At 34.4% G+C, this 13,108-nt stretch overlaps 2 protein-coding genes across 5 annotated transcripts; both read left to right on the top strand.

Moving 5' to 3' along the window:
• The first annotated feature begins 1,263 nt into the window (after positions 1 to 1,263).
• LOC111016660 (general regulatory factor 9) lies at positions 1,264 to 4,576 on the top strand. 2 transcript variants are annotated; one of them, XM_022292123.2, is made up of 7 exons: positions 1,264 to 1,459; positions 2,053 to 2,359; positions 2,443 to 2,530; positions 3,088 to 3,197; positions 3,295 to 3,443; positions 4,050 to 4,102; positions 4,179 to 4,576. In XM_022292123.2, exons 1-7 carry the CDS (start codon positions 1,387 to 1,389, stop codon positions 4,179 to 4,181), a joined length of 783 nt encoding a protein of 260 aa, XP_022147815.1. In that variant the 5' UTR covers positions 1,264 to 1,386; the 3' UTR covers positions 4,182 to 4,576. The 2 variants fall into 2 exon arrangements, with proteins under 2 accessions (XP_022147815.1, XP_022147814.1); XM_022292122.2 differs by having other exon boundaries at positions 1,265 to 1,459; positions 4,047 to 4,102.
• Positions 4,543 to 12,103, top strand: LOC111016659 (bifunctional riboflavin kinase/FMN phosphatase). Of its 3 annotated transcripts, none has more exons than XM_088122769.1 (11): positions 4,565 to 4,705; positions 6,883 to 7,459; positions 7,549 to 7,738; positions 7,812 to 7,942; positions 8,795 to 8,864; positions 9,499 to 9,564; positions 10,182 to 10,333; positions 10,429 to 10,506; positions 10,860 to 10,999; positions 11,124 to 11,216; positions 11,664 to 12,103. In XM_088122769.1, exons 2-11 carry the CDS (start codon positions 7,384 to 7,386, stop codon positions 11,796 to 11,798), a joined length of 1,131 nt encoding a protein of 376 aa, XP_087978895.1. In that variant the 5' UTR covers positions 4,565 to 4,705; positions 6,883 to 7,383; the 3' UTR covers positions 11,799 to 12,103. The 3 variants fall into 3 exon arrangements, with proteins under 3 accessions (XP_022147812.1, XP_087978895.1, XP_022147813.1); XM_022292121.2 differs by having other exon boundaries at positions 4,571 to 4,705; positions 6,872 to 7,459; XM_022292120.2 differs by lacking the exon at positions 6,883 to 7,459 and having other exon boundaries at positions 4,543 to 4,705.
• The last annotated feature ends 1,005 nt before the right edge of the window (positions 12,104 to 13,108 follow it).

The following is a 13,108-nucleotide window of genomic DNA, read 5'->3' as shown; positions in this document are numbered from 1 at the left end:
CAATTTTTACCCTATGATAAGTTTTTATATGAAGAATCATAAAAAAAGAATTCTTACATGCATCAAATGGATTAAAAAACATATGTGACCAGTACAAAATTGATATGGTTTCAAAGAAAAACGAAAATTGGAAGAAATTTGTGAATGCCGGGAGAATCATTCAAATTTGATACAATTTAATTTTGTTCCAAGCTTAATTTTATTAAAATTAGTGAATGTTTACACTAATTTTTGTTCAAATGAGTAGGTGAGTAAGTGAAATTAAATAAAATTACAACAATTATGTAATAGGATGAAATTGAAAGTTTTTTTCTTATAATTAAAAATCGATATTTTTTCTCAAATTTTATTAGAAAGAAGGACCAATTAAACATTATTGGGTCGTACCCCTAACCCCAAGCGGGCCCAGCATTTATGAAGTTGGACCTTGACTGCAACCTACGACCAACTAAACTTTAGGGCTTAGAAATCATCACCAGATTTTTGTTCAATTGTACCTTGTGAGACATTTTTGCGTGTCATCAAAGAAAAAAATAATTATTATAACGTGTTTGTTCAAATCTATTCCATTTTTATAGAAATTTTATCGTTTTAACTATATATATTTATGATAACTATATGACAAATACGATAATTAAGTGAATAAAAAAACGATTTATTAAAACTAAGGTAGTCTTGATGTTGAATTTAAATATTTATCCATTTTAAGAAGTCAGGAAAACTTGGGAATCTTAAATGACTAACAAACAAGCAATTATTTTTCAGGGATAGTCGTGGAATTTTAATAAATTACGAGGGCATTTTTTGAAAAATTGCCTTTAAAGTTTACAATAAGAGCAGGTAAGTTAACATTCTTTTTATTTATTTTATAATTTATAATAAGCATTAAAATTGGGGTGGTGGTGCTGTAAAATTTAAGACCGTCGATAGGCAATTGGTGGTCTATGAAACGTGGCAGCTGTTGATTCGTGAGAGCGGCAAGGATTTTTCTATAGCAAGAAATTATTATGGTGTACGTGGCACGCGGCGATTGGAGAGAAATTTCAGCGAATTATCTCTAATACGCGGCTAATTTATATGTCAATTTCCGGAGACCAGAATCTTTTTGAACAGCGAAGAAGAACAAATATAAAGAGTAAACTGTAAAGACATAATAATAATAGTTTTCACAAAAAAAATAAAAAGACATAATAATAATAATAATAACAGTAATAAAAATATATAATAATTAAATTAACCATAAAAGCAATTTGAAGGTGATATTCTTCTGATATTGTTGGTTTCTTCAATTCTGTGGGTCTGACTCTGCCTCTCTCTTTCCGAGCCAGAACCACCAAAAAACCCACACTGTATAGCAAACCCTAATTCTTTGGTCTCAGATCGGCCATGGCTTCCTCTAAAGACCGCGAGAACTTCGTTTACATCGCCAAGCTCGCCGAGCAGGCCGAGCGTTATGATGGTTTGTGGCATCTTCTTGTCTTTTACGATTTCCGTTTGATTTGTTTTCTGATGCTTTGTTATTTGATTTTTTTTTTTTTAAACTTTTGGCTCTCTGATTAGATCGCATTTCTCTTTGTTTGTGTGATATGTTTAATTTTGCTTGTCCTCTGTATTTATGCCTTTTGTGGGATTTGAAGTACGATCGCTTGCTTCTGTGTATAATGTGTCCGCAGTATGTCCTTTTGAGTGTTGTTATGTTTCTTCGTTTACACGATCTGTTTGAGAACTGTGGAAATTTACTTTGTCTAACATTCTGCTACATTTCTTTAGTTTTGCTCCTCGCGCCATATTTTTCTCTTGATCTGTAGTTTGATATTGAGTTCTGTCTGATCTGTTCGATTTAATAGAAAACACTTTTTTTACAAAGTTTTTTGATCGTCACTCGAGTAGCTAATACTTCACTCTCACACAGACAACTTGTGGACATCATTTTATCTGTAAGCGCAAACCAAATTGAAGTTGTCTCGACAGTCAAACTCTGATTGTGGTTGGTTTTGGATGATAAATGGTGATGCTGATTTTTATTTACGTTGCTCATCCCTTTTGTAATAGAAATGGTGGATGCAATGAAGAATGTCGCAAAGCTTGATGTTGAACTGACAGTCGAGGAAAGAAACTTGCTCTCTGTTGGATACAAGAATGTGGTTGGTGCACGGAGAGCCTCATGGAGGATTCTATCATCGATAGAGCAGAAGGAAGAAGCTAAAGGAAATGAAGCAAATGCAAAACGCATCAAGGAATACAGACAGAAGGTTGAATCAGAGCTCTCTGGTATTTGTACTGACATCATGACTGTGATTGATGAGCACCTGATTCCCTCAGCTTCAGCTGGGGAATCGACAGTGTTCTATTATAAGATGTGAGTATACTTCTAGCTTATGTATTAATGCTTAGGTGCATGACTACTGGACACTGGTGATATTGAATCATCCTTCATTGCAGGAAAGGAGATTATTATCGTTACCTAGCAGAATTTAAGTCTGGTAATGAAAAGAAAGATGCAGCTGATCAATCAATGAAAGCATATGAGGTGGGCATATAATTTTTTCCTTATTTTTTCATATGAATCATGTCCTTCTACTCTTTATCCTGTTATATTCTTCTCTATTTTAAACATATGTCATGCTTGACTCTCTTGTCTCTTTCTAGATTGTGTTGATTGTTTGCATTGTCCCTTATAATATACTGAATAAGTATGTATTCTTTAGCTAAATATCTATATTTTCACATTTTTTCTTGGCCTATATAATATATTCTCATAGCAGTAGACTGGATGATAATTGAGAAAATTACATGCTTCAATTACTTTGGCAGGAAACTGGCATTTGATATTTGCTTTGTTTCTAGTACTGCCTTCCCTTTTCTAATTGTAGAAGCAGATAAAACAATGAATTCTCTTTACCCTGGTAAAACTTGTTCACAATAAGGTTTACATCAAATTATTTGCCAGAAGGTTTTTGATTGGACTACTTGGAATTATCTTCTCAAACATTGTAATTGAGAAATTCTATAGGACTCTGTATTTCTCTTCAGTCTATTCATTTACTAGTTTTTACATCTGTCTTGCTTTTACCTTGTTTGTAACAGGCTGCAACCAGCTCAGCCGAATCTGAGTTACCTCCTACACACCCTATCCGCCTGGGTTTGGCATTAAATTTCTCCGTCTTCTACTATGAAATCTTGAATTCACCTGAAAGGTCTGGTTAATGTAATATTATCAGTGAACCTAGTGTAAATTTGTCCTCTTCGGAGCTCAGTTGATGTTGGTAGCTACATTTTTTTTTCTTTGTTTAGGGCTTGCCACCTGGCAAAGCAAGCCTTTGATGAAGCCATCTCTGAACTCGACACCCTCAATGAGGAGTCATACAAAGATAGCACCTTAATCATGCAGCTTCTTAGGGACAACCTGACATTATGGACTTCTGACATCCCAGAAGATGGAGGTAATGTCACACTCTTCGTTGGGCTTCTCCTGTGTCGTGGTTTTAAAAGCTTGGCCAAAGGATTTCCATGCGAACTATGTAATAATTTGAGCATTGCTGATACAAATGAAAACTGGATAATGGATAGGAAGAAAAAAGATAGATGTGGTTGAAGATTTAATATAGATTAATAACCACGTCTTTATGACCTAGGACTGGCCTTATAGTTGTGGTTTAATTCTTTGTTGGGGTGCTTAAGGAGAAGGCCAATGTGAAAGAACTTAGGATATCTTAAGCATTCAGATAACGATGAGAACGAGTTGCTACATGCTATAATTTCTGATAAAAGGAAGATAAGCTGTTATCATAAGATATGAGCAATTGGAATTTGTACATCTACTTGAGAACTGCAGCCATAGCCAGTATGTCCTTGATTGAAGGATTCTCCTTGCTCTGTCTTGGGATGATAGCAGTGACTTGGTCATTTTTTTAATCTCTGAGTGTGGCCAAATTAGTTAACCTTAATTTTTACCACAAAGTTCATTATAAACATCATCATCTCGTTAGATTTCCTCTTATCTCTCGTCTCTCTCTTTATTGACACGCGATTCCTCATTGCTACAGAAGATGCCCAAAAGATCAACGGCACTACCAAGGTTTCTGGTGGTGATGATGCCGAGGTGAGTAGCTCAAACCGTTTGTTGCTGTTAGTCAGTCATTTTTGAAGTATACGTAACCATTCTTCATTTGCTGCAGTGAAGCGGATAGCATCTTAAGTGGCACAATCAGTACTCTGGAGATGATGGATGTGACTTGATAATTGCCCTTAGTGTTTAGCATAAGGAGGGTTCCTTTTATTATCTTCCCTTTGTTCTTCTCTCTCTTTTTTTCTCCTCTTCCCTTTTTTCTGATGCCCATTATTGTGTGGTTTATTTTTGAGTATGATGTCTGGACTTGTTTGGTCTAATCTGCAATTGCACAAGCTTTCCCTTCTCAGTGATGGTCGATAGGTTGTAGTCGGGGGAATGACTTGATTGTTAAGGTGTTTTATCCATCCTGTTCAGATGAAAAATGCCATTGCCCAGATGGAGGGTTTCTGTTGAAGCATTATATATGTTCTATGTCAAGTCTTATAAATATAACTTTGCCTCTTCCCTCTTGCTCTCTCTTTCTTTCTACTGATGAAATAGAATTTGAGTACAGGGAACTACAACTGCCAGATCGACGAATGCAAAAAGTCCCCCTTTCAAAGTTGCAACAGAATCTATCTACAGTTCAACCTGGTGATTATTCTTCTTCATTATCTTTTAATTTTTTAATGGTGAGATATATATTTTAGTCCTGTTTGAGTGAGGTTCTCATCGTTTAAAAAGTTTCAATTTAATCTTGCGTTTTAATATTTTTCAATATAATCTCTCATTTGTAAATTTTAAAATCGGTTGAAGGTCAACTTACCTACCAAAATACTTGGTGAATTAGTGGAAATTGAGAGGGAAGAGGTTATATTAGAGAGAAGTTTCAAATTTTAAAGAAATCAGTAGAAGTGTTGATTTTTTTTTTCTTTCTTTTTTTTTTTTTTGCTTCTAGGCTTTCATGAATTCACTAAGCACACTACCTGATGTAAGTTTATCTCGGTCCAATTTTAACATCATTAATAATAGAGGCTAAAATGAAAAATTTTAAAATATAAAAGGCTATGTAAAATTTTTTAAATAATAGAGACTAAATTAAAAAGAAACATACATTTAGCCTATTTATGGAAATATATACTAAATTAACAGGAACTATTTTGAGCATCCTCTTTATTTCTTCCATGGGATTTAAGCCTTTTTATATTTTGTGTAATCAAATTAAATGTTTAAAATTTGAGAAGAATGAGAATTATTTAGGAATATGAAGTGATGATATAATGGTATTATGTGTGATGATGGGAACAGGAATGTAAAAAAATGCTTACAACATTCTGTACTGGATGTGAGTGAGAGCATTATTTTGATTAATGTGACAATATTTCTAAGATGAGCCCCACCTTGTTGCTGCATTGGCCCATTTAGATCGCAATAAACTGTGGAATCATTCCTTTGTGCTCACCATACCACTGCACGCATTAAATCTTAGTTCTATAGCAACACGACACCGTATCCTATTGAACAACCTTGACACTCTTTTTTCTTTCTTTTTTTGTGAATAAAATGAATTTTGATAAATATATTTTTCGTGTTAATGATGCTGGATTTTATTTATTTATTTGCATTGTTTAAGAATACCATTTGGTAATAGAAGAAAAAGTGAAGGATGGATCTCTGTTTCATTCATGCGTGGCGTAAATTAATTCATTAGATTTATTGACCCGTGTATGACAAACAAACTTAATTCACTCCCAAAAATGTTATAAAATAAAAACTTTTGTTATGAAACTAAATATATATTAAGGATTTTTTTAATTTGAAAAATACTAGTGAGAATTTAAACCTGCACTTTGTTTTTAATGTTTTGACCCAAGTCAAATTTATAAGATTTTTTTAATTGAAAAGTAAACAAAGTTATAGAAGAATATTGATAATTATGAGTTTTTCAAATTCTCTCCATCTCTCTTTAAAATTCATTCCCACTGACAATGACGGTTTATTAAATCAAATGCAATTAAAACACAAATATCCATTCCACCCATTCCACTCATTGTTGATGAATTGGGGAAAAAAAATCAATCAATCAAGATTAAATTACTAGCTAATAAATAATTGATATATTTAAATATTCAATATGTAGATGCTTTTAAAAGAAAGAAAAGCAGGAACAAGTCCCGTTTCTTTCTACTGGATTTGAAGGGATCTTTTTACTTGTTATCTCTTGAAATAAAAAATCTAAAATTGTGATTTTTAAATCATGTCTTATTTTCTTTCGTTAAGAAGATCAGATTTTTTTTAGTACGGGTGCTTCGTAGTATGATTTGGACATGTTCTAAACAAGTCGAAATATTTTTATTTGTTTATGGACACAGACAAAATCATGAAAAACTTTTAAAATTATTTAGATATTGCTTTAGACATATGATTTTTAAAATTATTTAGATATTGCTTTAGACATATGATAGTTTCGAATAGGACTGTCCTATTATGATATGCCTTGATTTAAGTACAAAAATAAAAAATAAAAAAAGATGAGTAGGAAGAAAGCTCAACTCTGAGTTGAATTAATTTCTCCAGATACTCAAACTTTTTGTTGAATTGTCAAATGATTAGATTTTATAGAACTGGAACCATTTCAAAAGAGGACTCTGATCTGATTAGTTAATTGGTGAGACAATAACTTATCGGGAAGGATCAATGATCGATTAAATTTAATTCAAATCATTCCTGTTCTCATGAACACCACGATTTCTAAAATCATTCATTGTAATAAAATAAAATTTTAAAAAAATCAAAATCATTTTTAATTTTTGAAATTAGGTGAATAACAGAATTTCGAAGATACTGTGAATATTCTCTCCGTGATCATGAAGCTTGCTCAACATTCTCCGAAGTTCGAGAATGCAGAAACTGCTAAACATACAGATTCCAATCGAACGAGATTTGGCAGTTGGAATAACCCAAGCATTGGAAGCATCAAATAATCGTTCAAATCCACCATTTTTGTCCTTTGTCGTTATTCAATCTCCACGAAGAACAGAGTAAAGCGGAAAAAACCAGAATTTCTAACCAATTTCCTCCCAACTTGCCTAACATGATCGTTCTTTCTCTGTCAACTCAATCTGCGTGGAATTTCTTTACGCTATTAATTGAATTCTGATTCGGGGTTGGAATCCCAACTCCAATCATGGGTATTGATCCCTCGCCACTAGCCAGGGATGAACCTCAAGGTTTATAACAGTGTCCCCCTTCTCATTTCAAATCCGGCTTATACTATAATCTCTTCCATTCACTAGTAGATTCAAATTACGATTTATCACCTTCGGTTGCGGATGAGTTCCTTTGAGTCTGAACCTAGCAGAGTTTCTGCTGTGATTCTCGACCTCGATGGAACCCTTTTGGACACTGGTCTGTAGTTTCTTCTAATTGTTTAGGTATTTTCTTATTTTCACGTAATGGTCGTATGAGAATGCAGATTACTGTTCTATTATGCGCAGAGAGGGCGACAAAGGACGTGGTGAATGACTTCTTGGCAAAATATGGAAAGGTTTTGGACAAGAAGAGGGAAGAGGAGAAGAGATTGGGCAGGACCCAGAAAGAATCTGCAGCTGCAATCGTTAGGGATTATGGCCTTCCATTGACACCAGACCAATTTATTCAAGAAATTACCCCAATGTACAGGGAAAAGTGAGACTCCGGCTCTTATCTTTTGTTTGTTTCTGTAATTTTTTGTTTCTTTAACTGTTGAAATACTCTTCAGATGGCCTTCTGTTAAAGCACTTCCTGGTGCTGACCGTCTTATCAAACATCTTTACTCTCACAAGGTGCCATTTGCGCTCGCTTCAAACTCATTAAATGAATATATCTACGCCAAAATCTCTTGTATGAGAGGTAATTTCTTCTTCATATACTTAGTTAATTGCTCTTTTCGTCCACTTGCTTTGCAATCTCTTCTGGTGCAGGGTAGGTTTTTTTATTTTATTTGATAAAGGTATTGTGCTGCAAATGAAGAATCAGTTACTTTAGAATTTTATTATCTGGGTATTAATTGAAGAGGTCTTGCAAATATAGACAGGCGAATACAACACACACAGCCAAAGGATCGGTACACTTAATAATTGGTTCTTTAGTGGATGCACATGATTTGCTTCGTCTGGGGTTTAGCATACTCCTTTGTCCCCCTTTTCCCAATTTTATGATGATTAAACTCCTGCATTGTAGGGTAGGGTCATATTCTCCTGATTGCTTTTCAGAAAAGCACATGTATATGTAACAACACATGCAATTATTTTGGAACAGTACTCTATCTCTCTCTCTATCATTCTTTTGTTTTGTTTTGAGGTTGTCTATGATGTGTTGAACAGATCATATGCTAATTTTGAGTAATTATAGCAATTGTTGTTTTCATACTTCCCAGAAATAGTAACTATCTGACAGCTTTCTTCAGCTATCCTAACTTTTATATGGAAGAACTTGGGAAGTAGTGCAAAGCCTTCCTACTCCCTATTGGTCATTGGAGTTGAACCATATTCTATGCGTCGACTAGTGGGATTTGCACTAATTGCTTGCTTTGGCTTCCTTACTTTATGGCATTTTTTTGTCTTTTATTTAGTTCTCCATATTCTCTCGTTACACTACATCCTATTATTGTCCAGTACCATGTGCAACATTTGGCCTTTTGATACTGTCCAACTTGTCCCCATATTTTGTTTTCGTGATTGCATTATATGTTCTTGTGTGCAGGTTGGAAGGAATGGTTTTCTGTGATTCTTGGCAGTGACCAAGTTATTGAAGGGAAGCCTGCTCCTTATCTGTAAGGCTTTTTTGCATGAACCATCTTGGTGAAGACTAAAATCTGTCTCATTTGTTGTCTGTTGGGTTTTTTCATGACATGAACTCAGGGCTTATTAAAAACCTCGCTCTTGGTCATGTGGAAATGGAAGTCTAAGGACCTTCTTTACGTCCAATTGTTGAATTCTGAAATGCAAGCCATACAGATTTAATAGTATTGCCTTGATGATTATCGAAATCTGCAAAACCCAAATGCTGAAGGAAATGAAAACAAGTAAATTAATCTAGAATTTATCTTTGATGCAATGGGTGATGGATTAAGCCAAAGCCATGAAGAACGAGAGAAATGAGTCAAAAGGAAAGAAAATTCTTTGGAACTTTGAATTGATTAACAGGTAAAAGTTGAAAATACCTTCCCACCTAAGCTTATGTAGCCTTATAAAATGAAGAAAATATAACGAAAATTTTTTTCAGGGCTTCAATAAACTGTTGATCTAAAGGTATCCTCGTTAGTTAACAATGGCAAACTACTTCTCCTAATTAACTTTTCAACTGATTTCCCTCTATCGTTAGGCTATATGATTGATGTTACTTAAACTGGAAGGCCTTGACAGTATCTTCTTCTAAACTGTTTCCCCTAAACGTTATTTTTTCAGATTTGAAGAGGCAGCAAAGAGGATGGGCGTAGATACTTCTCATTGCTTGGTCATTGAAGATTCCTTGTAAGTTTGTTTTTCTCTTGACTAGAAATTTTAAATAGATAAAAATTATCTCTAGGTTATCAGATTTTGTAATAAGTCTTGCAGCTAACTTTTATTTCCTCCCTGTACTCTGCAGCAAGAGTTGATGACACAACACTATCTTATTTCTAGCAACCCCATGCCCCTTTGCTCTTGCTTTTATTTTCGTTGAGTGGAACCAACTTGATGACACTTTCAACCACCATCTGCGTTTGCAGGCAAAATTTTCCAGGAAAATAACTGGTTATCACTTTTTTAACGTTCAAAATGTTAGCAATTCAATTTAGCAGATCTTTTCACGTCAGCCATTCATATTAAGCCAGCTTTTAAAATGACTGAATAAAAGCTTGCTTCCTAACCTTTAAGGGAAGAAAGACAAGAACAACAACATTACCGCATGCTATAGGAATCAATAGACTCGTTTGATTAATTAATGATCTGATCTCAGGTCCTACCTAATAAAAAGATGCCTGAATCCGTACGATTTATTAGGCATCCTTGCCTTTTGGGGTTAGTCAGTATGGCATCTGCTGCCTAGGATATCTCTCTTTCTGCACCTCCAACTTTTTCCTTTCTCTGAACAAGATACATTCCAACAGGGTTGGCGTGAAAGCAGCTATGGCTGCCAAGATGAAGGTTGTAGCAGTCCCCTCCCATGGGGAAGTTGAGTGTTCTTCCCTAGCAGATAAAGTGCTTCATTCTTTACTAGAATTTCAGCCTGAGCTGTGGGGTCTTCCCCCATTTGAAGACTGTATGAATCTCTTTATTTTTCTTGTATTCTTTTTTTTTCAACAGTCTTTTAATTTCCTAATTGACTGTCTCAAGTTTATTACCTGCTGATTTCAGGGGTAGGTAGAGCCTTACCGATTGATCCAATATATCTATGCTCTCGATATGTTAATGGGTCTACGAGTGAAATCTCAGGTGTGTGAGTTTGTACTTCTCTGCCTTTCTTGTAACGAATACACAGTTTAATAAATCATCATTACGGACAACCTTTCTACAACCATTCAAATTTCAAACTTCAAATTCCATATTTTCAATGTCCAGTATCTTCATGGATGTAATTTGGTCCCCCTTGGCTATAATTGAAGTCCAAATATCAATTTCTAACTGACTTTTTACTGCTTTTCAATGCTACTGGGGTTCTGAAAAGGGGTGGCAAAATTAGTACAATTTGACAGCATCAGTTTGACCAGGGGATCTGAATAAGTTCATGTGTTGGTTTGATTTTTCAGAATGTTGTAGATCATGATGAGTTTAATGCATGATTTCAGAGGATGCATCATTGCCTGACCAAGTTTTTGGAACATTCTTTGGTTGGGCTGGCGCTGTCAATGCTACAGCTTGGACTATCAAAGTTGTGGTTAACATCGGATGGAAATGTTGTTCCTGTACGAAAAGGAAAAGACTTTGGGTACTTTACATTCATTTCCTTCATATATTTGAGATAGTTTTATTTCTTAGAGTTGATTCCTGAGTTGGGCCTCCAATTATGATAACCCCATTCAATATTGAATAACTTGCCTCACTTTTGGCAGAAACTATGGTCAGTGGATGAATGTGATAGCAAAGTATTTGAGCAGCAGATTCAACTCCTGCTTGTGGGCTACATCTGTAGATTGAATAGCAAGGTAAATAATAGAACAAAGCCCTACAAAATGAGTAACAGGACACATAAAATGTGATGGCGGTATTATACATTCTGTCAATGAGTGTAGCACCAGCCTACTGCCTAATTGCTTTTAAACTTCTAAATTTCTTCACTGGAATCATGAGCCTATTCTTCTACAACCTCACATTTGAAACTATGAAACTCTGCCTTTGCTGTTGTTTGTTGGCTTCATTTCAAAAATTCAAATTTATGAAATCTGTTATTGTTGATCATATCTGGCACACAATTCATTTGATGGAACCAAGTGCTTATTCATAATATCTTCTACAAATCTCTTTCCTTCACCTGCTACATAAAAAACTAAGTTGAATCTTGGATTAAATTGTGGAGAAAAGGGTTAGATGCTCGTAAATGATATCTTTTACTTATGTTTCGGTGCGACATTTTAACGGGCATATATTTATAGGATCCTTCAACCGTGGATGCAAAAGAGATCGAGGAGTTCAAGTATATCGCAAACACGTCGCTCAACCTACCTATGTTTGTCAACCATTCTTGCACATCTCTTTCTACAGAAGCAACTTCTGGTCTGAATGAATAGTTAGTGTGAAGTCTACCAGATTTCACTCTGGTTCTTTGAATCTATCATTCTAGTTCATTGGTGATTCCATTGAAATTGCTCATTTTATTCATGGAGAGGACGCTGTTGGTTTGCAGTAATGTGTCATCAATGGCCTCAAATAATGTTTTTGTTGTTACTAAACCCTTGTTTCCTTTCCAAGTAGATTGTTCAAATATGAATAGTTGATATATCAAAATGAAGCCTTGCGAAGTACATACTCGCAAGTGAACAGTTTGACAAGACTTTTACATTTAGAATAGTGAAAAATATCTAAACTTGCCCTATTCTCCAGTGACTCATGCTCGAAAAATCACTTCTTTAGATTCTTAGATTTGGTTTGCAAATTTTTCCATTGAAATTTTCAATTCCTTTTAATTTTAAACGAAATCGTGTTTTCCACGCACGATTTGACCTACCATATATTTATAATTGCTTTCAAAGTATACCTACTTTTTTTTTTGGTTCCCCTAAATGTTATGGAAATGTATAATATCAATAAAAATTCATATTTATAACATTGTTATTGTTTTAGTTTGTTCAATAGCAAGATTATTATATATACACCAAAAATAATATCATAGATTGAAATTTGAAATATTTGGTAGAATTTTTTTTTTCTTCATCAGAACGATGGTTTCTTTTTACATAGTTGAAGAAAATTTAAATAATTTCTTTAAAAGTAAAAAGAGAACATTTTTATCTATTTTCATCTATATATTATTATTATTATTATTTATTTAATTTTTTTAAAGTATCATCTATATCTGGATATCAAGAAACAAAAATACTGAATAGAAAAAAAAAAATTCTATAAAACTAATAAAGATAACCTATAAACTATTTAATTAAATCCTATATTCTGGTTACTATTTCATACTTCTAATTTTTTTAAATTAAGAAAACAAGTGTATATATATTTTTTAATTGTTAAAAAAAAAAAAAAGACAACTAAGGGGCAATACACATACAGAAATCATTAGGGCACGTGACCTCGGGGCCGACGGTTGATTTGGCGGTGCATTAACAATGAAAACCAGAACTCCAGCACCAGCAGGTTCCCTGAACCAGAATCCTCAAAACGACGTCATTTTCCAAAAATCTTTGCTCTCTACTCTCTCCCCATTAGAGGACAAGGCAGTGCCATTTCCCTCTTCACCAAAATTTCCAACATTTTGAAGTGGCAGATGGGCCCTACCCATTACCCACTCCTTACCTGTCATATCAACTCAACAAAAAGATGCCCTACCTGCAAACCCGCAAAGCCCATGGCCCATGGCCCAGCCCATTAT

Source organism: Momordica charantia (genome assembly GCF_013281855.1).
Source record: "Momordica charantia cultivar OHB3-1 chromosome 4 unlocalized genomic scaffold, Mcharantia_2.0 BLBB01000004.1, whole genome shotgun sequence".
NCBI lineage: Eukaryota > Viridiplantae > Streptophyta > Magnoliopsida > Cucurbitales > Cucurbitaceae > Momordica > Momordica charantia.
The sequence above is the reverse complement of the archived record's forward strand: the minus strand, read 5'-3'. Positions and strand labels throughout refer to the sequence as shown.

What these genes read in the sequence shown, in the direction of transcription:
- LOC111016659 (XM_022292120.2), top strand. Translation starts at nt 4,543, where the DNA reads ATGTCAAGTCTTATAAATATAACTTTGCCTCTTCCCTCTTGCTCTCTC. An exon ending in TCTTCCCCCATTTGAAGACT is followed by an intron (nt 10,334 to 10,428) that starts GTATGAATCTCT and finishes TGCTGATTTCAG; the next exon opens with GGGTAGGTAGAGCCTTACCG. An exon ending in CGAAAAGGAAAAGACTTTGG is followed by an intron (nt 11,000 to 11,123) that starts GTACTTTACATT and finishes CACTTTTGGCAG; the next exon opens with AAACTATGGTCAGTGGATGA.
- LOC111016660 (XM_022292122.2), top strand. Translation starts at nt 1,387, where the DNA reads ATGGCTTCCTCTAAAGACCGCGAGAACTTCGTTTACATCGCCAAGCTC. An exon ending in AATCAATGAAAGCATATGAG is followed by an intron (nt 2,531 to 3,087) that starts GTGGGCATATAA and finishes TGTTTGTAACAG; the next exon opens with GCTGCAACCAGCTCAGCCGA. An exon ending in ATCTTGAATTCACCTGAAAG is followed by an intron (nt 3,198 to 3,294) that starts GTCTGGTTAATG and finishes TTCTTTGTTTAG; the next exon opens with GGCTTGCCACCTGGCAAAGC.